The following is a 23,171-nucleotide window of genomic DNA, read 5'->3' on the forward strand; positions in this document are numbered from 1 at the left end:
GATTCACGAAATAGTGATCGCCGCTGTCGAGGGGAAAAAACGGCCAAATTTTCACTCAACCGTGGTCCTATAATTAGCTCATTACCATATCGGAAAAAAACAATCCTTCCATAAAACCAACGAATTTCGCCATTTCGCTGGGGGTGCTGTTAGGTAAGCGCTCCGAGTTCACGCACGAAGAAAATGCGATACGAATTTTCTCCATCAGTATGCTAGGGCTGACCCTATGAATCTGAAGATGTGCGAACGAAAACGAGAGAGAGAGAGAGAGAGAGTGAGAGAGAGAGACAGAGAGGCCAGTCAACCAGCTTTTTAAATGTAAACCCATATTCTGTACATTTCATCCACCAATTTTTTCCCCCCCCGGGTTTTCGGCCAAGAGTAATTGTGACTTACCCGTTGTGCTCTGGTGGATTCGGTGGAAAATTTTCGGGCCAGGAAAAGCACGAATCCGCAAACCTGTTGCAACCGGCCAGCTTTGCGGCTCAACTACGCCACTATCATAAAGCGTTACCGTAACCCCGGGGAGGCCAACGTCGACGGCCGGTAGCCGGCGAGTGACTCAACAGGGCCCAATTGGCAATAAACTTATTGTTGGCATCGTTTTTTTCTGATCTCTTTTCCTTGTTGGATGGTAGACCAATTGCAAGTGTGTTTAAAACAGTCGGGCGACAAGAGCGTGTTGCCGTGCTAAACGAATGCAGCTCTAAAATTGTTCGAATCGTGTAACCTCGAAGCACCGATCGACCTAGTAGCAGGCAAGCACGCCCAAAAGGAAAAGCGGAAGCGGAAAAACAATTGGGGAGAGCCGGGTTTGATAAACAATAACATTTAGCGTGCAACAACACATACAACTCCCGGTTTCTGAGTACGGAGCTTTAAAAGTTGCTTCCTGTTGCAGACTTGAACCGACGACGCTCGGTTGTTTGTTTTGACGCTTCATAAAATAAAGGAAAGAGTTGTAAATAAAAAGCAAGCTGTTACCCACAACATTAAAAGGCTCTTTCGAGACTGATAGCCCAAATTGAAGTTAAAGTCGATTGATGCCACATGAGACTACCTCGCTGGGCCTTCACAGTACAGTTAGTAGGGGAGCATGCCAAATTGATCCTAAGTAGATCACTCCTAAGTAGCTTGGACTGTGAGAACCAATTTCGGCTCAGCTTTTGGGGACACCTTGATGACACAACTATAAGTAGTACCACGTCAGGTCATACGATTCGCATGTACCAGCAAAAAAAAAAGCCTCCCCGAAAATCCTAACCTTCACCACGTATCTCCTATCGTCCCACTGCTACTCTTTCTTTGTTCATAAACACATACCGTACAACATTCGTCCAAATGATGTACGTATCACGACAACTCGTCACAGCTACATACACGCACACACACCAAAATAAAAAAAAGCCCGATCGCCATCCAAACGGCAGAGATTCAACACCGCGCGAGAAGTCGGACTCCCCAGCTAATGCTCGCACTGCGAGTGGAAGGCCGCCGGACGTCATTTCCCACGAATAAAGGTAGCGTCGGTGTTCGGTGCGACTTCTACTCGGCGATCGCGCGGCATTAGGTGCGCACGGTCGATTTGGGACACCCGTACCCGTCAGATCATTGCCAGCGGTCGGACTGAACAGGTGCTCGGATCAGCTCCGCCAAACAAGCAGGAAAGAAACGAATCGGATACGCGAAACGTTGTTGAGTGGTGCAGTGCTAACGGCAAGTTCTGAGGGTTTGGTTTTTGTTGTCGGAAAAAACGGTATTGGTTTGGCTGAATGTTGGTGGAACATTAAGGCATCAGGAGCTGGGCCTTTAGCTGCTGGTGATCACAGCCAATCGGGCAGCTGTTGTAGTGTGAACCGACTAGTCTAGCCACTAGCGAGTGAGTGATTTTGATCTAGTATCCCTAAGCGATTTGCTTATTGAACGATACAACAACAAAAAAGGCACAATCATGTCCAGCATAAGTGAGTTCTATCGCGACAAGGTAGTGTTCCTGACCGGTGGCACTGGGTTCATCGGGAAGATCGTGGTGGAAAAGCTGCTTCGGTAAGAGCGAACCCTCCGCCCCAACGTGTTCGTTGTGGTTCTTGTTACTGATCACTGTTTCGTTTCCCTTTTTTACAACCGCCCCCCGCACACATCTGCACCGTGGTCTCCCGAACAGAACGTGCGAAGTGAAGGAAGTGATTTTGATGGTGCGCGAGAAAAAGAACACACTGCCAGAGCAGCGCATCAAGACACTATGCGCATCGCCGGTGAGTAGCGTTAGTCGTGGACCGTTCAATAGAGCATACCATACCGATCTGTTCCCGAGATCGCATCCAAAAGGGCTTTCAATCAAATCAGCCTACGAGATCCATTTTGGGCGTTGCGCAAGGCGTGACTTCGCTGCCGTAACCCGAAACGCCGATTGCATTTGAAATGGCGGCTGTATTTGTGTGTGCATCAAGGCAGAGTACGGCGGGCGGCAAGTCATAGTCGTATAGTCAGATTAGGGGTCGATCCGCTTGCGAAAGCCCTTTTTATTATGGGCGATAGTTTTGAGCCGTGCAAGAAGACTAAACTCCCCGAGGGCGGGACATTGGTGGTGGTGGGACGAATCGAGATTTTGTGGCTTTAGGTAACTTCGGTAACTTTAGCAGCGAGCTACAGAACCTACTGGAGTTAATTCGTGGGTATCGAACGATACCTCGCAGATCTCCTACGCCTAGATAGTTTGAAGTAACTCTCGGCGATCTCCCTTTCAAAAATCGCTAAGGAAAGTGATAAGAGCGAATATCGAGCATCGAGACTCACAGTGACATGGCTTGGTCAAGGATACGGTGTAGCTCTGGCCAAAAAATAATTAGCTAAAATAGCTAGCAAAAAACTGCCACCACCACCACCAATCATAAGCTTCATCCATAATGGATTAACCGCTCGGAATCGGCCAGTCTTCCATATTCATAATCGCACACTGCCGCTGCTGCTGCTGCTACTTCCGTTAAACTAAAGTTTTTCTTCTTAACTGGGGCTGTTCACTTGGCAATTACACCTCCCCCCTTCGTAAGGTCGTTAAACACTTTTACCCAAAACACCGGACACATGAGTCAAAAGCTCGAGCACGACAGTATAAACACGACCTCATTAGAGCCGAACGTGCAAACACTTTCTCTACGCTGGCACAATTTTCGATCGGCAACACAGTTTCGTTTCGTTTTTTTGGTCGTTGTTTTCGGCGGGATGTCTGTCAACCCTTTTCCGCTACCCCCCCCCCCCCCACCCCCTCTCCTTCCCCCCTGCTCCGCAAAGTCAATGTTAGAGTACTCTGCATCCCCTTCACCTTCGTAGCGGCTCCGTATCGTCCAGCTTCCCCGACCGCAAAGAGCACCAACGGAACGGAAAGCGAAAAGTAGGCGCGAAACAATTAACACGTGTTACACAATTATTGATTATGCAGCAGGCTGCGACTTTTCCATCGCCGGTGATGATCATCATGCTGCTGCATGCCGATATGTGCTGTAGCAACGGGACAAAAGTGACTACCCGCACGCAGCATAAGCGTTCGCGGGAAGATGGCGCAAAAGTATCGCAAAGCACAAAAGCACTCTGGTCCACATGTGGTCAACAGACGGGATGAAGCGGCGATCCTTTGCGCATAAATAGTAGGACAGTTGGACCACACAGCTGGTCGGTTGCGCACTAGGCAAACAGTTGAGCGTAATGCGGCGTAGTTTCGGCCGCGATTGCCACAGCGATTGCTCCGGTCGAGGTCAAACAGTTGGGGGAGTAGTAGACATCAAGTTGGACCCGTTGTAGTATGCAAAAACCGAAAACTTCGAACAACTTGGGTGCTGACTACTAGTCGTGTGCGGCGATTTGGAGTGATCATTGTGTGATTTATCATCGCATCGTTTAACCCTGAGATTGCTCACATTTATCATTCGTCGCCGTTACGCACCGTTCGACCCGAGATCACTGGGTCAAGACGGTGCCGGTGCAAGGTCTTGTCAAGCCGGCCACCCTTTTGCGGCCAGAGTAAGATTCCTATTCTGTAGCTCGCATTGAGGTCGTCAGCACAGTCGCTCTAGTTCTAGTGAGCATGATGGAGGGTTTTTTCCCCCCCATAACTATTTGGCGCCATCAGCTAGATCAATGCGCGTTCCTTCCCTTCAGTAATCGGATGAGATCGATCTGTACCGCTCTAGACACTCGAGCACACTCGTCTCGAGTATGAAGGTGGGCTCCTCCAGCACCTCCAGTCTGAGAGAGGAAATATAGAAAAAGGCGATTGCAATCGAAGACACGAACGACCAGTGGCATGCGAGCAAACCCGTCGCCCCTGATGCCTGAACACAGCTGAGAGCTGTCAGGTTTTTCCAACACCTTTCCAATATATTCACCATTCTAACGCTCAGATTTCATCATTTCCCGAGAATGTTCTGCGATTAGACCGTTACGCCCCAACCATCCCGCAAAACCGCAAGGGTTCGTCACTTATCGGCCGTTGAAATCTTTTGTTTACCTTTTGATTGTTTTTGAGTGGAAGTGGATTGCATAAACAATGCGCGAGTTTTCGTTTATCGTGGAAAACAAATCTCACACAAATAATGACGATTAAATGAGACGAGCCGAGTAGCCTGGTGTGAGTTTCTTCATCTGTCGATCAAACGATCGCTGAGGATGAATCTCTTTCTGTGTCTTATTTTCGCATATAAGTTGCGTGTGGACTAACGATCCTGGTGCGTGCTTAATCGATCACATACGGACAGATTGTGGGAAAACTAAAAATTTGTAAATTCCTAGTTGACTTTACATATTTACACAACGTTACAACTTCTCACCAGCAGTGTAATACCACCCCGGTTGTTGTCATGGATACCGATACACCACAGCCTTGCCGACCGTTCTCTCTGCACTCTCGTTCAATAAAAGTGTTTACAAACAATGCGCACTGGCAGGCAATAAAGCGCCCGGGCGTAAGCGACCGTTTCAAGCCACGACCGCCGTCGACCATTTAAACGATTGCTAATATTTATGGCTCGTTCAAATCGAGCACTTATATTGATTTTTTCAGCCAGCAGTTGCGCTCGCACCGCGCAATTAACGTGTGGCAATAAAACATTCCCTTTACTACACTGCAGTTTGGCTACCGGTGTTTGTCAGGCTACGTGTGCCACGCGAGTGTCATCACTGTCATCGTATTTTGGAGCAAGCAAGCACCACTCGTACTAAGATTTTGTCCTCTACCACCAGCGTGCAGATCAAAACTGCCAAGGTTTTTTCTCTGCCCCTAAGGGAGATCGAGATGCCAGCAAACCAGGTGGTTTGAAAAGTTGTCCCACTAGCCGCGCTGCGACCCCTTTCGGTTGCACTTAAGCACTTGGCGCGCTATTCTCGCGCAAAAATGTGCCCCGGTTGTGTTGCTTGCCGATCTTCAAAGTACCACGAGTGATCCGAATGCTCCCTCGGCGATATGTAACACTGACCATCTGCAACGGTGGCAACTTTGGTCGAGTTTGTACGACTGTCATAAATCAACAGGCTCCGTTTGCTAAATCGACCGCAAGCTCTACCCGGCTAATAAGGCTCGACCAATTTCGCACTCAGACTCCTTTCATCACCTTTTTTTTCACTTTATACCTGTTTTAATGCACATATAAATGTTTAGCCCCCCGCTTTGCAGCTCGACCCACGGTTGCCCGGGTCTAGCCCGAGCCTTGGCGGTGATGCTGATTCGTTCGCCAATCAATCAAAACTCGAAAAGCGAAAACTAGCGGCCAAACCCCATCGAAAGTAGTCGTGACTATCAAATCAATTTGGTCAGTTCACCGATTACGTTTGGCCGGTGTATGAAGCGGGTCGTGCCGGGTATTAAGCAATCGCGGTTCAAACGTTCCTTTGGCTTCTACGGGCGTACACGTGAAGCAACAATCCGGAAAACGAGCTTTCAGCTTACAACAAGAGAGAAAGAGAGAGAGAGAAAGTGAGATGTCTCAAAGTTTTTGGGCCTCAGCGTCCGGTAGAGTACAACAGTTGGACAAAGGCTCCACAGCAGGAACACGAATGAATGATCGATGTTGATCGATGAGACAGATCGCGAGTTGGTGCCACACAAAACAGATGTTAAAGGGTCATCAGAGCTAGTGGGAGACGTCGTACAAGGATGATAAATTGTGTGAGGCCCCAAAAGAATTAATTAGTCAGATGTATACTTAACAGCCCTAAATTGTCCCTTGAAACGATGCTTCAGCCAAATCTCGGTTGCCTCGTCCTCTGATCAGGTTTTCCAAAATATTGATTGATTCTTATGGCCAGTAGCAGCAACCTCTCACGATCTTACAGGGTGAAACCTTCCGTTTTTTGCCCGTTAGCAGTAGGTCACTGGTCGCCCAAACACGGCGAGAAGGCGGCCCAGAATCGCCCACTCGCCTTGACTGGACCGAAAGTTTTGGAGATGGAATCGGTGATGGTCACCTGAGCTGCGGCCGGAAATGAGTCGTACGAGCGAGCCCCGTTCGTGACATCGACATTGGTTGAGTTTTGGGAACTCCATTACGAGCTGGTCTTGTATGTGTATGGGTCCACTCTGTAATTACCACGTGTTCTGCTGGTGATGAGTAAGATCAAGGAAGCTAATTAATGTATTCTGCTGGAATTTATAATGCAAAAGTCTTGTGCAGTCGTCTCGTCGGCAACGAATCCGATGGCCTAAGCAGCATTACTTGGCTGCTCCATAATTCCGAAGGAGAAAAACCTTGATGTGTCGCTTCCCCCTTGGGCATATGACACGCACACACACACACACAAACATGGCCGTACGACTTTGTTTCTGTTTGGACTGATCGTACCTTTGATTGCGCACCGGACGGTGACAGTGACAGAATGTTAATTGCATCGCACACACGTAATTGTTTGATAGCGAATATCGAATGGCAGCACTGGAGTGGGGGTCCAAGAATTTATTTCTTTAACACATCCACAAACGATGGCGTAGATTGCGCAGTATTGTAGCGTATCGGAAGTTTCCGTTTCGATCCAGCAGAGCAACATCACGCTAATGATCTAACCAGTTCGTAATACGGTTCTCCGTTTCTAATTATTCGAGAGAGCACAACCTCAAGCTCATTTTCCACAGCCAGAACACTCGTTTGCTTGACCAGAGCCCCTCGAGCCACCAGATAAATCACTAAAGATCCTCGGATTTGCATAATCGAGACGAGAACAGGTTCGCCAGAATGCAGCAAACCAAACCCCTAAAAGCCATAGGGGTTTTTGCGGAAGTTTTTACTTTCGTTGGGGCGCGAGACCGGTTCATCCGGACCGAAGATGCTGTCGGACGCAGCAGCTGATCTACTACTGTCGGGCTTTGGCGCAAATTTTACGATCGAAAACATAGTCAAGACATCCAAGGTTGATGAGAAAGGAGTAGACAAGGGGTGCATCCACCTTTTGCAGCCGACTTTCGACTGCTAGAGCACACTCCCATCCTATCGAATGAATTTGCATTAATTAGTTTTATTCGACAAAATTTGCAGATGAAAGTTTGAAGCATATCAAGCAAACCACAACAAACAACAAGGAGTCCGGAAAAGACTCGATCGGTCGATCGATCGAGAGGCACGCGACATTGCCTCGCCCCGAACTCAAACCAATGCTTAATCGGTAAGCACAAATTAAGTTGTGCTAAACACAGATGTCCCATTCATGGATACACATTCATTAGGACTAATCGTTCATTTAAAATGGGTGCCTTACTGTCCCACAATCAAATGCGAGCAAAAGACTAGACAAGATATCCTGTGTCGCAGTGCGATTCTTGCATAACATTTACGATTTGCATCGGTTTCGTTAAGTGAGTTGTGCTAACTTTGAAGTTGAGCAGCATGAATGAATGAGTTGTACCGCTGCTACCCTTATGAATAGTCGATGGCAGATACCGTTTTATAGCCTGTTTCTCTTCTGTTTTTTTTTTTTGCTTAGAATAATTACCATAATGTGGTGTTTAAACACCCATAACTTATCGAAGGTGTCGGCCACTGTTCAGTAGCCGACATTTACGCTAATACTACAAATCGTCACCAGGTCAGTGATCCGCAGTGGTAGGAACAGAAATTGGAGTAGTTGCTGAGTGAATGCTCTATCATCAGTAAGATAAGGAGTTCACAAAGTGAAACTGGTCAGGCATCGACCGGGGCAGGCGAGTTTACGATCGACTCACCGTAATTCTCACCGATAAGATGGCGTCTTCGAGTCCGGATATCTGATGTCTAAACGCATGCAACGAAGCTCCCCAATGATACGAATGAGCTATTTGAGTCATCTTGAAGCATAAGGACACAGTACGCTAGGGGTTTTTTGATAATGTGCATATGCAAACGCGCTTGGCCCACACGGTTCGACCAGGGTGGACCAAAGGTGGACCACTGTCGCAAGATGTTTCCCCTGCCCTGAAGGGTTCATCTTGCGAGCCGGGGAGGATCAAATAAATTATCGATGCAGCATCCGATCCGACCAAAGTTCACCTCCATAAATATTGCCCCTGCTTTAAGTATGCACATACTAAAACATGCATGCAGCCAGTGTCAAAGTTCAGTTTTATGACGCCTCGCAGCTAGGAGAAGCTGCCTTTTTTTGTTTTTGGTTAATCGACCCCTGCTTCACCACAAGCCAATCGCTACTGCTAGGAGTGACGCCAGCCAAACATTTCTCAAAATCAATCATATTAGCTAACCTCTAATCTCTCCACGGCGCGCTCGTTGGGAGGGGGTTTTCGTAGGCCTAACGGATAAAACCAGTTTTGTTTTCCTCCCAAACTCGTGTTCACAGTTTCACCGTCCGGGTGATACTTTCGGATTGACCTTCTTGTTCCCTTGCTTGCTTTTCGGTTTCGGTCAGTTCGGTTGGTGTTAATCGCCGTGGCTGGGATTGCGCCTAATGTCCTGCTATTATTGTTGAGCTCATCAAAATACAGTTGTTGGCGAGAAGGGGAAGAACTGCTTCGCTGACGAGCCTACCGGGGCCTCTTTGAAGTAACAAAACTCTTGGAAGACGTAGAACTGATCGTTACTTCATTGGCCAAATTGGATGTCCAACGCCCGGCTGCACTGATATCACCACGATGCAACGGCGTGCAGTGAGCCGTGGAAACCGAATGGAAAACAGTGCGCTTTCTTCTGCACCTGAATCTCGTAATCTGGTAACCGAGACGGGGCAGCGTAAAACAAGAAAAAAATCTTCCAGTGCGCATTCGTGTGCCGTGGCGTCATTATATAAGACTGATACATGAAGTTTCGTCGTTAAGCGATGACCCTTTCATCCGTTATCGTGTCGGATGTTTGTCGTGCGCGACAACTATCCATTCCCCTCTGCTCGGGATCGTTACGCCACTTCTACCCCACATCCGGATACAACAGCGGAGGAGCGTGGTGGGCTAGAGTAGCGTGACCGTAGTACCGGAATCTGTCAAATTCAAATTTCAAACCACACCTCACAAAGCATGCGCGAAGTTGTTTTTCAGTCGTCAGAAATGTGGCACACGATCGCTTTCGCTTGCGACCACCGCTGACCTTAATTGTGAAGTCTTGTTGGACGAATTAGCCACCCAAAGTTAGGCCCCCCCGCCCAAAACTAGTTATCAGGACTTACCAGAACGGCGAGCAGAGTAAACAAACCGTCGTCGAGCGCATGTGTCACTACGAACGGGGACTCGTTCGATCGGTGAAAATTGGTTGGCCGACAGTGCAAAATGAGGACAAATGGGTTCCCGCTGCCCGGTTAGGCGGACAATTTTTAATGGATATCCATTAGGAGAGCGTTATGTCATGGGCCTGTGTCGAAACGGGGCAGGCCACGCTTTTTCCCCTCCCCTGGACAAGTTTTGAGGGGCGAAAATTCTCTCTCCTGCTCAGAGAATGACGCGACGATCGTAAAGGGTTTTAGTGGCCAAAGGGCACCCAGCTTAACATGGACCCGTGTTAGACAGATTTATTAATTGCCTCACTTAGCTAACCAAACCGAGCACCGAGAGACACCAAAATTCGACGAAAATGGTGGTGCAAAAATCAAATCAAAGCTGATTGAACGATAGCAATTAAGCACGGGGGCAATCAAATGTTGCCTTTTTTTATTGGGCGAGCGCGATTGCGAATGTAATTCAGTGCATCTGTGCGACTAGCTAGCTGTTCGAAGAAATCTCCGCCCGCTTTTCATCGGGTCCGAAAGTCCAAGGCAACTTTATCAAACTTGTTGGGACAAAATAGACATGTTTCACCGGGCATTTGAAAAGGTGCTGCCAACAAGATAACGATTTTTAACACAATTTTAAACAGAATGGTGTGAACGCTAGCAGCAGCTTTCCATAATAGCTCACAGTAATAGGGGCCCATGATTAATGGTTGCCTGTGCATCCAATTTTGCTCTCCATTAAACGATAAACGACGAATTATTAGGACCCAAATCGGGAGCCCCAATCTTTGAACCTATGATGCCACACGACGTAAAAGCTCAAATCAAGTGCCCGAAGCGATCAAACCACACTTTGATAAACACATCAACTAAAAAGTTTGATCGATCAGGCCAGGATTGATAACATAGGCAAGCGTTCACCGAATTGGAAGTAAGGGCCTCCTGGCAAAGTCAACGGCTAGTCATTCTCGCTAACCAAGCTAATACATGACGCGAGGTGACGCGATCACCTCCGATCGGCTTCTAATTATTGAAACGGAAAGTAATTTCCCTTCGCCGTGGGCCTTCACACACTCTCAGCCCGTGAGACCTTTGGCGAAGAGCTTCGAATGCGAGAGACCTCCATCAAACGGCTCTTATGTGTGTGTGTTTGTGCGCTTTGGCAGCCATTTGATTTTGGAGGTTTGGGGAGGCTACCTTATCCATGAACTTTGAAAAGCTGGCAAGCATCGTCCGGACACTAATTGTGCAATCAAGTCTGCAGATGTCAGATGTCAGCCATTGGGTAACGTCGGTTGGACTGTAGAAATTAGAAAGGGATAGACCTGCACAGCATCGACTTAGAACCTAACCCGTGCCACTACCTCTTGGCTTCCAGATATTTGAACGTTTGGCCAAAAAGAATCCCAACTACCAGGACCGGATTCGCGTGATCGAGGGCGATCTCGAGAAGCCCAACTTTGACCTGTGCCCGGAAAGCTTGGACTATCTGAAGGAGCACACCAACGTGATCCTGCACATTGCGGCCACGGTAAAGTTTGACGAGGAGATGATCAAAGCACTCACGATCAATCTGGCTGGCACGCGCACCGCGCTAGAGATAGGGCGTCAGTCCAAAAATCTACAGGTACGTACCAGGGAGTGCTCCCCGTCGGCCATACTTGCAACATGATTGCAACTGCTCTGTATTGCAGAGTTTCGTGTACGTGTCAACGGCATACTCAAACAGCTACGACGAACACATCCAGGAGCGGGTGTACCCGATCGACTGGAACCCGGAAAAGATCCTGGCCAATCTCGACGACGAGAAGCTGATACAGGACGTGATCAAGTATTCGCTCAAATGGCCCAACACGTACACCTTCACGAAGGCGCTCGCCGAAGCGCTGACGCTCGAGTATCGGCAACACTTCCCGGTCGCCATCGTCCGCCCGTCCTGCGTGATGGCCAGCCTGAACGAACCGATACCCGGCTGGTGCGACTCGATCTACGGCACCAATGGCACCTTCATCGGCTGGTACTACGGCCTTATCCGGACGAGCCACATCGATCCGGAGGTAACGATCGATACCGTGCCGGTGGACTACGTCTCGAACGCAATCATTGCCGTCGGATGGAAGACTTACAGCGAGAGGTATGGGCTACTTCGCTTCTGCGTGAGTGCCGCAGTGTTTCGGGTGTAATAACAGTGCGGTTTACCAATTCTTTTAGAGCTCAGGAACCGGAACTGCTGGTGTACAACTGCGTTAGCTCGACCGACAATCCACTAACGTTCGGTAAGTGTTTTGCCCCCCCAAGAAGTGTTGTGTCACGAACGGTTTCAATTCACGAATCCCTTTTGTCCGACAGACGAACGAAGACGCGAGTGTGAGAAGGCGTGCAGGAAGCATCCGCTGCTGACGGGCATCTACCGACCGATCACCTTCGCCTCGAGCAACGAGCTCATGTTCCGGCTGTACTCGCTGGTGCTGCACTATCTGCCCGGCTACATCATGGACATGGCCCTGAAGTTCCGCGGCGAGAAACCCCGTCTAGTCGATACGTACATGAAGATCGATAAGGTCGTTGCCACGGTGAAGAAGTTCTCCAACACCACGTACTTCTTCGACAACCAGAATATGAAGGACCTGTATCTGGCGTAAGTAACTGGGCAGGGTATTCCATCGCTGTCACTCTCCATGCTAACGACCTGCTTTAGCGCAATGGCCGCACATTAAAGTCGGCAGTGTAATGAAACCTAGCCAACGGGCACACACGCGTCAGTCAGTGGTAGGTCAGCAGTGGTAATATAAATGAAGGATTAGGCATCCAGACACACACACAAAAAAGCCTCCCATAAAGCTGGTCAAAAGTAGCTAAAGTTTTAAAATGACAGTTTTTTTTTCGGAAACGATAGCAAAAACGATCCTCACATTTGGATGGGCTTTTTGCGTGCCGCCGTGAACCGCGCGCGTTTTGTTTGTTTATTATACATTCCAACGCTCCTAATGAGTTCCCCGTCGATGGTTAATGGCGGCAACAATTTTTAACCCAAATTGCTTTTACCTCATACTCATCGCCTTTTAGTGGGCCAAAGCAAAAACAGCAGCTGGTTGAGGCAACTGATACGAGTCCTCTGCTCTATCGCCGTTATCGTCATTTGGGCAATAGATTTATTTTTTGTTCGACTCCCTCCCCAAAGCTCGCATAATGACCCACACGATTAATTAGTGGTCGAAAGCTCAAGACGTGACCGATAAGCAATGCTTCCCAATTAGTAGTAGTTGCTCCCGGGCGACTGCAGTTGTCAGCGAATTTTGCAATGATTTAACCTCTTCTCTTAACTGTCCACTCACTCTCTCTCTCTCTCTCTCTCTCTCTCTCTCTCTCTCTCTCTTCTATCGACAGCATGAGCCCAGTAGACCACCAGCAGTACCCGTGCGACAACCGGAACTACAGCTGGCGTCTGTATTTCGAGGTTGCCGTGCCCGGGCTGAAGAAATACTTCTTCAAGGAGGACCTAAACAACGTGAAGCGAGCCCGCCAAGCGATGCGCAAGAAGGAGCTGATCGTGAACACAACCCTGTTTCTCATCGTCGGCCTGATATTGCTCCAGCTGTACTACCTACTGCGCTAATGAACACCCTTTTCTGATCGTTGGAAATGCATGTCCGACCAAAAACAGACGACCCCCAATCACGGCAAATCGGCTGTCCAGGTCATCGAACAGTGCTCGCTCGGGACCGCTCCGATCCGATCCAGGGCCAACCGCTCTGCAGGGTCCAAGGGCTCGGACCCAGCACAAGCGAGAGACCGATCGGAGCCATCTCGGTTGGGACGTCGGCTGGATGCGATAGATGTTGATCGAACCGGTTCATAAAACATAATGGGATGCGTTAAGGGGTTTTGCTTTAGGTTAGGTTTTAGGGGGGGACCTAGGGAATAACCGATCAGCTGTAATGCGGGTTGCAGTAAAGGTTAGTGTGGCTAGGTTAACCATTTGTGTGCGTATTCATCTTTCCGTTGCCGTGCTGTGACGGACAGCTGGTATCCGTTTTCTGAACGCTGACCGGGTTCAGATGGAACTTGGTTATGAAGGAGTTATTTTTCTGCTAAATACTTTTATTTTATTAAGCACTACCCCCTCTCTTTTTGGATCAACTTCCCCTAATCAAAAGAGTTGAATTGCAGTATGGTGTGCAAAACAATTCATTTACGCTTAAGAACCACTCAGCACAGCACCTTGTTGGCGGTTAGGTCTCCAACAGCCGAAATCCCCTTCTACACATGACCTTCTGCTCGGAAGGCTGGGAGAGCTCTACTTTTGTACCGATATTTATTAATACGATTTCAGCGTGCTGAGCACATATATAGCTCACGGATAAATAAAGTAAGGAAGGAAAAAAACGCTAATTGTGTATTTGTTTGTTTGTTTTACGCAGATGAAAAAAGAGATGATTTGCTAGCAACATTGATAACTGATTGGCCTAACCAGGTGAACATTTACGGTGCCCCCCTAATTGCTTGCGTCATTCGTTTGAGAGATCGCAGTAATTTGCTGCATTAATCAATATTCCTATATAGAAACGATATGCAGTTAATTAAAATATGGCAAAACTCTTCGCTTTTGATTTTTTTATGTAATGTAACCCAAATAACGACAATTTCAAAAACCGAGCTTAGATACCGAGCGCCCTCTATGTTCTTCCGAACCGAGCGAAACCGAATGTTGCTTGGGACAGTAGTTTCAATGCTTCAACCATCCACCCTAAACGTCACGCACGTCAATCACATAGATAATAACAAAAACAAACTCTGATGCGGCTAAATTTACGTTCATCGTTCCCCGTTCAATAATACGCCAGAATCGTTTGAATGGCAAAGATATTTTTCTACATTTGTGATTACTTTGGATGCGTAGAGAAATGCAATATTCAGAAAGCATCCATCCGGATACGAAAGCAACGCACCCAGCCCGAAACCATTCCGTCGTGCATCACAACCGAACCGGTCCAGTTAGTAGATTTTTTGCTCAACTTACGATGCTTTCCCCGTTATCGGCTTAAGATGGCAAATGTACTGGCCAACGGTGGGGATCCATCCACAGCGCTCATCATAAAACTTGTTCCTCCCGCCAAAGAGCACTTAGATTACCATTGGTAAGGCCTGGTTTTGTTGGTACAATTTTCACTCAATGTTGCTAGTTCTGGCTCTAACCACCTTCCAATCGATTTTGCAGGGGTGAACGTGCCGTCCGCATGATATGGGAATTGGTGGAACTTACCGAACTGATGGCCTGGCTGTCGACGCTCGGCGGTGCCTTCTCCGCCCTCGGCAATTATCAACCGGCCTGTGCCGATACGGCGGGTAAAATTTCGATGCACCAAATGGAGCTCGCCTTCCGGCTGGGCGATCCATCGCTCGTCGCCCGGTGTCAGCTGTACCTTGCCATATCGCTCATACAGAAGGCACAATTTGCGGCCGCCGGACACATCGTGCGGCACGTGTACCGGAACGAGCGGAAGCAAACGGTACCGGAAACACGGCTGCTGAAGATGTGCCAAGGCATATGGTCGAAGCTGCGGTACGAGTACGGTATCCACCAGAGAAAGACACACACCCGAAAAGTGAACAGCCTAGTGAAGGACGCTGATGGACCAAAATGCTAGTAAACAAAATACACAAACAAATCGTGTGCTACACACACCCGGTTACGAATAGAGAGAAAGAGAGAGTGTTTGAAATATATTGCAAATTCTATTTCTCCTTTTTTTTCATTATAAAAAAGTTATAATTCTTGTTATTATTCACACTTCTTCCTTGCGCGTTCGCATGCATCAATCTCACATCAAACGGATATTTTGTATGCTCAATCTACATACCTAAAGGTTAATTGTGTATATCAAGAGTAATTCGATTTTGTATGTAACGGGCGCAACGTAGCCGTGGTTGTCCCACCCACCAGCACAATCACCGCAACGAGCGGCCATGAAGGAAAGGGGTTGAGAGTGTTAAGTGGATTGAGAGGGCGTTCTATGCTCCATGTGTGCAAAAAAGGGCCCGAAACCATCCGTTGTCGCGACAAAACGGTAGCAGTAGCAGCAGCAGCAGCAGTAGCGGCAGCAATAACCGCCTCTGCGGGGCGTGCACATATATATATCTACAAGCTGCAACATTACTTTAGACGGTTGTATGATTTTGCGGTTGTGTAAAATATTTGATAGTAAACAAACGGTCATTTCCTAGCTTGGGTGGACCGCGAGAGAGGTTCCTGCAGCTGCTGCCCTCTGCCCTCTGCGATGCGAACAAAACGAGCTCAATCCAACCGACACAATCGTCGCACGTCTTACTTTGCCAGCGTGCCCATGGGATCCCAGGCGGGCAGCACTATTGGCGGGAGATCAAATACGTCCAGCACGTCCTGGCTCACTATGCTGCGGTCGACGACCACCTCAAACACAAACTCCTTGAACCATTCGGCCGTCATTATTAGGTAACCCTTCTCACCACGGTCCTCGCCCCACGAGTTTTCCACCCGGAACTTGGTCGGCTTTTGGCTGTTTGGCTGCAATTCGAATAGATTAAGAGAGATGTTTCCCATGCTTCAATGACTCGTATAGCAACGTAAAGCCATACTCACATCAACTGACACTCCCGTAAACACCATGGCGTGTGTCATCATCGACTCGCCGTACAGCAGCCGTTCGGCCTTATCCATCGTCGTCTGAATGTCTACTCCAAAGACCAGCTTGAAGTCATGCCTACAACAAAACGGGACAATTACAGTGAGGTCCTCCTTCTTCTTCTTCTTCTTCCACCCCCTTCCCCAACACTTACACGTCCAAATCCTCGATGCCTTGCTTGCCCGCGAAACGCTTGTTAACCTCGCACCCGAACCAGACCGGTTCACCGAACTTGAGCGCTTTCGTGACCAAATCGAGCAGCAGCTCGACCGGTTGATTGTTGTACAGCACCGGCCGCCCACCGACCACATTCCCGAGACAGTCGACCGTGTACGAGCGGCCGTACAGGTTCGACGAGCGCGGATCCGTCACCAGGCACACCTTATCGTCAACGTTGAAGTAAGGCTTCACGTACTTCTCGTAGAAATCGATCGGACGGATCGGACCGATGTTCAAATACTTCTTCGATTTGTCATAGTACTCCCAGGTGAACTTTTCCGGCGGAATGCCCAGACAGATGCCGACGATGTTGTACACCTCGTTCATCTGCTTCCTCATCCGTTCCTTCACCTCCTCGTCCGACGCCCCGATATTAATGAGCTTTCGCAGATCCTTTGCATACTCACGGAGCTACCAACAGTGCAGAAGACGAGAGAAGAAAAACAATGCTTTTAAAAAGGCCTTTTTTTTCTCTAAGCAAACAAACACAGCGATTGGTTTACCTTGCTCTTTACGACCGAATTCATCCGAGTGCTCGCCTCGCAGCTGTAGCTTTCCGGGAAGCATTTCTTCGGCATCAGTCCGTGCTTGTTGATCAGGTTCACCAGCATGTCCCACTGGCCACCGTCGCACGTCGGATCGTTCAGCAGAAACGATACCAGCCGACCGTCGACCGCTTCACCGCGCTTGGCCGTATCGACCACATTGTTCAGGAAGTAGTTGGCCCGCTCGATCTTGTCCCAGTAGAACAGGTACGCCTGCGAGAACTCGAACTCGTCCAGATTGTACTGCTTGATGAAGGGGATACGAATGCAGTTCAGCGCGGCAAACAGCCAGCACCGACCGGAGCTTTTCTGGTTCGTCAGCGGTTTGCCTTCGTTCTCGATCTGCAACACAACAGAGCCGGGAGTTAGCCAGTCGAACCGATCCGTAACACTACCACACTCGCTCTCACCTTGTACGTGAAGACGTGCTGCGTGTTTTCTAGCGATTTACGCGACAAACACGCATCGAACGGATCTATCCGGGTGCACACGTTCTGCGCGAGCACATTCTTTGGGCAGTCGTAAAAGTCGGTACGACACTTCTGGAAGAACTCTTCGTTGAGTGGAGCTGCAAGTAGAGAAACGGTGAATCAAGCATTACCAGAATTGCGCTACAAGCTTGCTCGCGAAATGAAATCGCGTCTACCCCGATGGCAGCACATCTTCAGTATTAATGACAGCATGGCGGCCAAACCTGTACTGTTCTAATGTACGGTACGTGCATGGACACCGAGGCTTGGAAAACATGTAACATCTACAGCCTCCCCTTGATGGGGATCGTCGAATTGTCTTCCTGTTGTTGATAAGATGGTAACGCACGAACAGTCACAATCATCTACAACAAGATTCCACCACTCGATCGCTCGATCGGCATCGGATCCTCCTCCATCGACACGGGTTTGATGTGGTCAAGCAAACACGCGCTTTTGGCTCAGCTGATACGAATGATTCAGAATATTGCCCAACTTGTACCAAGGTCAGTGCTAGTGCATGGGTGCTAACGCTCGGTTCCATTATCAAACAAAAATCAACTATCAAGTGAAGCCGCTTTTTGGGAAGCAACGGATTACTCAATGCGCGTTTGCAGGTTTCGCTCTATCAGCTTCGAAACGATGACACACAGGGGTTTTGTTAATTGGACGTGATCGTTAAGCGAGCAGCTTAATGATGCAAAAATATTAAACGACTTTCCACACACGCCAGTGTGCTATCGTGATACAAAATTGTACAGCGCGACGCGACAAAACTGTCCCTACAGCGCTTATCACTATGTAAAGGTGTACTTTTCCCACCGCTTAGTCTTTCTTCTAACCGCCCCCCGTTGCACTTGAATCTCTAATCTCCAGGAACGAAATCAACGGACAAAGCGCTGGAAAATGATAAACAGCGCTGTCTGCGGATGTGGCATCGGTTAAACATCATGCAGAGCGAACGTTGGAAATGGAAGTCTACTATTGTTTAACGATAAATAAACCATGACCACGTGCACACACGATGGCACCTCTGTAACACGAGTAACCTCTGGAAGACATACAAAAAGCTATATTATTCGTTTTAATGTTAGACAGTAAACAAAAAAGGTTGTGGCTTTGGTACTAAGAAAGCTTTTATCGTCGTAGAAAATGGCAAAACGTGACAAATTAATTTGAAACATTTATAATAAACGATACACAACGACGTTGCCCATCGAGAGTTGGAAAAGCTAGACAAAGTAAATACATTTTCAACTAATAGACGTTACAGGCAAGTTGGGCGGCCTTCTGGTAGAGGCGACAACAACGCCGGTCTTCATCCGGCAGAACCGGGGTTTAAATCCCATCCAAACCGATCCTCCGTAGTGAGGATTAACTATCCATTTACGTGGCAAAATTAAGTCTAGTAGGCCAGAAATGGCAGACATGACCTAAGAGGTCGATAGGCCAAATAAGAAGAAGCAGAAGAAGATCTAAGGAATCCTCGTAAATCAATAAGGAGAAAAGGGCAACTTGCGCAATCATATCCAACCAGGATTGATGACTGGTTTACCTCACCCTCCGATAGTCGCTCCGGATGAGCTTTGATACCCAATCTTGCCGTGTTTGCACGGAAATATTTTCATAGCTTCAAACAAAGAACCTATCTGTGTGGGACCTTATCGGGAAGAAGATCGGGAACATTTCTGCAAAATATGCCACCCGGTGATCCCTGCATCAAACTGCTGTACCAGACAATCAATAAACAACCAGCGCGTGTATACGGTTGTAAAATTATTTTTAAAAACCAACACCATCATTGCCTACTTTAAGTTGTTTATCCTTTCACGCACCTCACGCGCGCGCACAGACACACACGCAAATACAACCGTTCTCGCGCATGCACCCACAGAAACGTACGCGCAATTGCTGCACAGCTTATTAAACATGGAATTCCATGGCGCATCGCGTTCTTTGTTTCAGTTCTTCTTCAGTTTCCCAAAATGTTATTCTCCATTTTTGTGTATTTTGTTGTGCGTACACATACACCACCACAGGCACGCCACCCCATCATCATCATCGGTGGCCATCACACATTTCCCAGACGGCTTCGTTCGTTCTCTTTTCTCTACGCTTTCGGTCGGGTGGCCTGCTAGCGCGCTGACCTAGATATGCCGTGCGCCAACGGTATCGTCAGTGAAAGCGAAATTTTCTTTTACTTCGGAGAACGATGAATCCCGCTTAGCCCGTGCTGCACAAAGAAAAGCCTGGTAGCTTATAAGTACCACAACGGGGGGCACTACAGCTCCATTTGCGATCGGACATCTTTTACGGGTGCCACGTTGATCTTTAATTCCGTGCGTCCAAATGTTTGTCACATTCGTCCGGCATGTTGGTACGCATGGTTCGGCCATGAATCCATCCATGTACAAAACTGAGGCTTCCAAAAAGAAACTTTAATTAGATCATATTACTCAGCGTGGCTTCACGGTCGCGGCACTTGAACCGGTGGACAAGGTTTTTTGGGGAACCAAGCCTCGCTTAATCCGCATTGCAGCATTTAAGCGTGCCCCGCCGCGTACTGTCGCCCGGATTTGTCACAAAAAGCAGCAAATAGCAAGCAATGCAGCAGAACCACCAATGGACACGCACTATACCGCATAAATATGGCCACAGCCAGTAGCAACACGAGTATTATATAATTAAACATTGTTAAAGCCACTCACAAGAAGAACGTATAGCAACCAGCGCGCACAAACAAACAAACACACATACGCACACAAGAGATTTGATCCGGCAAGTACGCTACTAAATGATGGTTACTAAAACAATAGGAAAATGACCACTCCTGGAAAACGAATGGGTTCTGCTCGCTTACATGGCAACATTCTGGTTCTGGTCGTTCTCTTTTTCCCGTGTATTCCTGGAATCCCTGACGTTGCGTTTCTTTCACAGGACTTTTCACCGCTCCGTGCGCGTCCGGAAAGGGAGAGGCTTTTCAGCTGGTCTTGGTCGTCGTCACAGCCGCCGCCACCTATCGCTTGGTCACCTTAGTTACAGTGAGCAGTGAACACACAAGACTGTAAGATGCTCCACCTCCCGTCCTTTGTGATGGGAGACTCTTATTTGCAGATTCTAGTTGCGATTAGCGTTACTGATACGCACTCGTCACTCCTGCGGGCGCTACTTTCTCCACGATTTGCAAACAGCAGGGCAAGTGCCGCGTATCAGGAAGCAAAAAAACGTTCCTCACTCACACACACACACAACACCGACACTCTCTGTCGCACGGCGATCCTTGGATGGGGAATCCTTCTGCACACACACACACCGGGGTGCACGAGATGCAGTTCCGTACGCAAGCTCGTGTCAAACAGTGGCCCAGTGTGTTGCAAGCTGCGTTTGGGGCGCTGGAGCGTAATTTTAAGCTACGGCAGAGCGATTAGCTGCTGCCTCTACACACAATCGAGTTTAAATTCGTTTCACGATGATAGATGTATTTACACATCCCCGCGACGTTGACGTTTCGTTAACTGACTGACATCTTCGTTCAAACAAGATGGTAGGTTATGACAGTAGCTTCGTTAAAGAAACGGTTGCACATTTTGACAGTTGAATGTAAACAAACTGAAGCGTTTCCCTTGGTGGATCGATCGTTCGCTCGTTTGGTTTTTGCCAGCGGCCATGAACTTGGCCGCATATTTTAAAAACGTTGAGCAGAAGGTTGTTTAAGTGTGTTTTAGATTCGTAACACAAAAAGTAGAACCAATCACCATATTAACACATACAATTCAGTGAGCACGTTAGTCAAATATAGCATATGAAACTAAAATTCTACTGAAATAAATCACATCCAATTATTCGGGTGGTACTTTCATAAATTTTCTGTACTTGAATAACATTAAATTTTGAAACATTTTCATTAAGAACCAGGCTTTTCCTTTGAAGCGCTTTCTGTGTGTATTTTGTTTTAAATGCCAGATATAGAAATAACAGCTAGGTACCTCATCGTTAACACAAACACCTGAAGATTTCACGCGAGAACGAGTTTAGTTTAAACTAAATTTAATTATACAAAGCTAGTTAAACACTATATCCAACCAACCTGCGCTGTGATCGGCTATGAAAGAGGGTACAGAAATGACCGGTCGCCACAAATTCCAACCGTTTTTTTGTTTCTTTAAATTTGGACCGAGACAGTGGTTGGGGGGCGTGCAGCAAACTCGGAATGTGTTGTACGGAAAGTTGATTGCAGAGATAAAGTCACACAAGCGCCGCACATGGCAAACCTATATTAGATCATTTCGAGTAATGCTGCTTATTGATGTTTTGATAGAATGCATTGCAAAGTGAGGGTAGTGAGATGACTTGTTCTAAAAGTATTCTAAACCCATACATACCTTTCGAAAACCGTGAGGTACTGTTCCGCTTCCTAGAATCATCTTCCGACGGCAGCGATTTGTCGTCCTGTCGGTTCATACACTGCGCGTTTCTTTGGATTTGCTGCTCCTGCTCATCATTGCTAGCCTCACTGGCGAACTCTCGGACCAGCTGCTCGTAGCCCTTTTCGATCGGCACGTGATTCGATCCATCTTCCGATGCTGGCGAATCATTCAACAACGTCTCGGGCGGTTCGTTCAGTATCTCTACCTGTTTCAGCGTGTCCAGATCGGCTGATCGGCTCATAACCATGCCGGTGAAGCTGGACAATCCGTAACCCGCATCGCACACTGTCGACAGTCTTAAATCGCTAGCCAACGACGCATCGTCATACTCTTGCTTTACATCGAACTCAATAATCCTGTCGATGAATCGGTCACCGGTGCTGCATTCGGCTTCTTCCGCATCCGACGACAGCAAAGAAATGCCTATCTTTGACCGCTTGCCACAGTCATTGGTCTCATCGTCGAACATTGGTGTCTCGATTGCACCGTGCCGCTTCAGCTGCTGCCTGCGCTCTTCCCGCAACAATCGTTCCAGCTCATCGCCTACCGCATCCATCGGCTGCACCAACGCTACGGGCCTCACCTCCGGCAGATTTAGCGAGGGCACGGCGATCGGTAGCAACTTACGACACTCGCCATTGAAACAATCGGGTCCAAAATGTCGCCGACAGACTCGCACACTCTTGAACACGCTCATCGGGTTCATTCGCAGCAGCCGCGGATTGTTGATGATGGTAAGCCATCGTCGGAAGCGATTCGCTTCACGCACGGGATGCGGAAACACATGAAAGGAGACACGGGTCAAACTTTTCTGGGCGATGTACCTGCCGTTCGGGCAACCGATCACTGCGCAGTCCCACATCGGACGTTGAGGGCGTTCGTGGATCAGTTCAGGAATGCACCATTATTGTGCTTCACAAGTTTAAGGGACCACAAAACAACGTACGAATATGGAGCACAAATTGTTATGCATCATAACAAAGGAAACACAGCAGAAATTAGCATGCACCACTGCAAGGTCGGTACAGGGCGATGCAATTTAATAAACGTCAAATTAGAAAACGGCCACTCGATTATCCGGGTGGAATGTTTTTTTTCCGTTTTCTTCAAAGGACTTTTATTTTTCAAATATGCAAAAGATATTTCATATGTATTTTTATTGCAAACATAACATTTATTCAG

The 23,171-nt window shown here is 48.0% G+C and overlaps 3 protein-coding genes across 6 annotated transcripts; 2 read left to right on the forward strand and 1 right to left on the reverse strand.

Annotated features, from left to right (window-relative positions):
- Positions 1 to 1,503: 1,503 nt before the first annotated feature.
- LOC118506542 (fatty acyl-CoA reductase 1-like) lies at positions 1,504 to 14,058 on the forward strand. The gene is made up of 7 exons (XM_036043833.1): positions 1,504 to 2,046; positions 2,165 to 2,255; positions 11,045 to 11,293; positions 11,361 to 11,800; positions 11,878 to 11,942; positions 12,016 to 12,304; positions 13,054 to 14,058. The coding sequence occupies exons 1-7, from the start codon at positions 1,952 to 1,954 to the stop codon at positions 13,280 to 13,282; spliced, it is 1,458 nt and encodes a 485-aa protein (XP_035899726.1). The 5' UTR covers positions 1,504 to 1,951; the 3' UTR covers positions 13,283 to 14,058.
- A 364-nt stretch (positions 14,059 to 14,422) lies between these two features.
- LOC118506543 (uncharacterized protein F58A4.6) lies at positions 14,423 to 15,405 on the forward strand. The gene is made up of 2 exons (XM_036043834.1): positions 14,423 to 14,804; positions 14,885 to 15,405. Exons 1-2 carry the CDS (start codon positions 14,521 to 14,523, stop codon positions 15,312 to 15,314), a joined length of 714 nt encoding a protein of 237 aa, XP_035899727.1. The 5' UTR covers positions 14,423 to 14,520; the 3' UTR covers positions 15,315 to 15,405.
- Positions 15,381 to 23,025, reverse strand: LOC118506540 (bleomycin hydrolase). 4 transcript variants are annotated; one of them, XM_036043828.1, is made up of 7 exons: positions 21,945 to 22,986; positions 21,650 to 21,833; positions 17,503 to 17,660; positions 17,051 to 17,434; positions 16,483 to 16,958; positions 16,286 to 16,406; positions 15,390 to 16,210 (listed from the first exon to the last, which is right to left on the reverse strand). In XM_036043828.1, the coding sequence occupies exons 1-7, from the start codon at positions 21,984 to 21,986 to the stop codon at positions 15,992 to 15,994; spliced, it is 1,584 nt and encodes a 527-aa protein (XP_035899721.1). In that variant the 5' UTR covers positions 21,987 to 22,986; the 3' UTR covers positions 15,390 to 15,991. The 4 variants fall into 4 exon arrangements, with proteins under 4 accessions (XP_035899724.1, XP_035899720.1, XP_035899721.1 ...); XM_036043831.1 differs by lacking the exons at positions 21,650 to 21,833; positions 21,945 to 22,986 and adding an exon at positions 20,423 to 21,080 and having other exon boundaries at positions 15,381 to 16,210; XM_036043827.1 differs by lacking the exon at positions 21,650 to 21,833 and having other exon boundaries at positions 15,383 to 16,210; positions 21,945 to 23,025.
- Positions 23,026 to 23,171: the final 146 nt, after the last annotated feature.

Source organism: Anopheles stephensi, chromosome 2, assembly GCF_013141755.1.
Source record: "Anopheles stephensi strain Indian chromosome 2, UCI_ANSTEP_V1.0, whole genome shotgun sequence".
Taxonomy (NCBI): domain Eukaryota; kingdom Metazoa; phylum Arthropoda; class Insecta; order Diptera; family Culicidae; genus Anopheles; species Anopheles stephensi.

Bases quoted from the DNA above. Each gene is read 5' to 3' on its own strand.
- LOC118506542 (XM_036043833.1), top strand. From the start codon at position 1,952: ATGTCCAGCATAAGTGAGTTCTATCGCGACAAGGTAGTGTTCCTGACC. The intron at 2,256-11,044 runs GTGAGTAGCGTT...CTTGGCTTCCAG, and splicing joins AGACACTATGCGCATCGCCG to ATATTTGAACGTTTGGCCAA. The intron at 11,294-11,360 runs GTACGTACCAGG...TCTGTATTGCAG, and splicing joins GTCAGTCCAAAAATCTACAG to AGTTTCGTGTACGTGTCAAC.
- LOC118506543 (XM_036043834.1), top strand. From the start codon at position 14,521: ATGGCAAAGATATTTTTCTACATTTGTGATTACTTTGGATGCGTAGAG. The intron at 14,805-14,884 runs GTAAGGCCTGGT...TCGATTTTGCAG, and splicing joins GAGCACTTAGATTACCATTG to GGGTGAACGTGCCGTCCGCA.
- LOC118506540 (XM_036043827.1), bottom strand. From the start codon at position 22,851: ATGTGGGACTGCGCAGTGATCGGTTGCCCGAACGGCAGGTACATCGCC. The intron at 16,959-17,050 runs GTAAACCAATCG...CACTGTTGGTAG, and splicing joins ATTCGGTCGTAAAGAGCAAG to CTCCGTGAGTATGCAAAGGA. The intron at 16,211-16,285 runs GTGAGTATGGCT...TTCGAATTGCAG, and splicing joins TTACGGGAGTGTCAGTTGAT to CCAAACAGCCAAAAGCCGAC.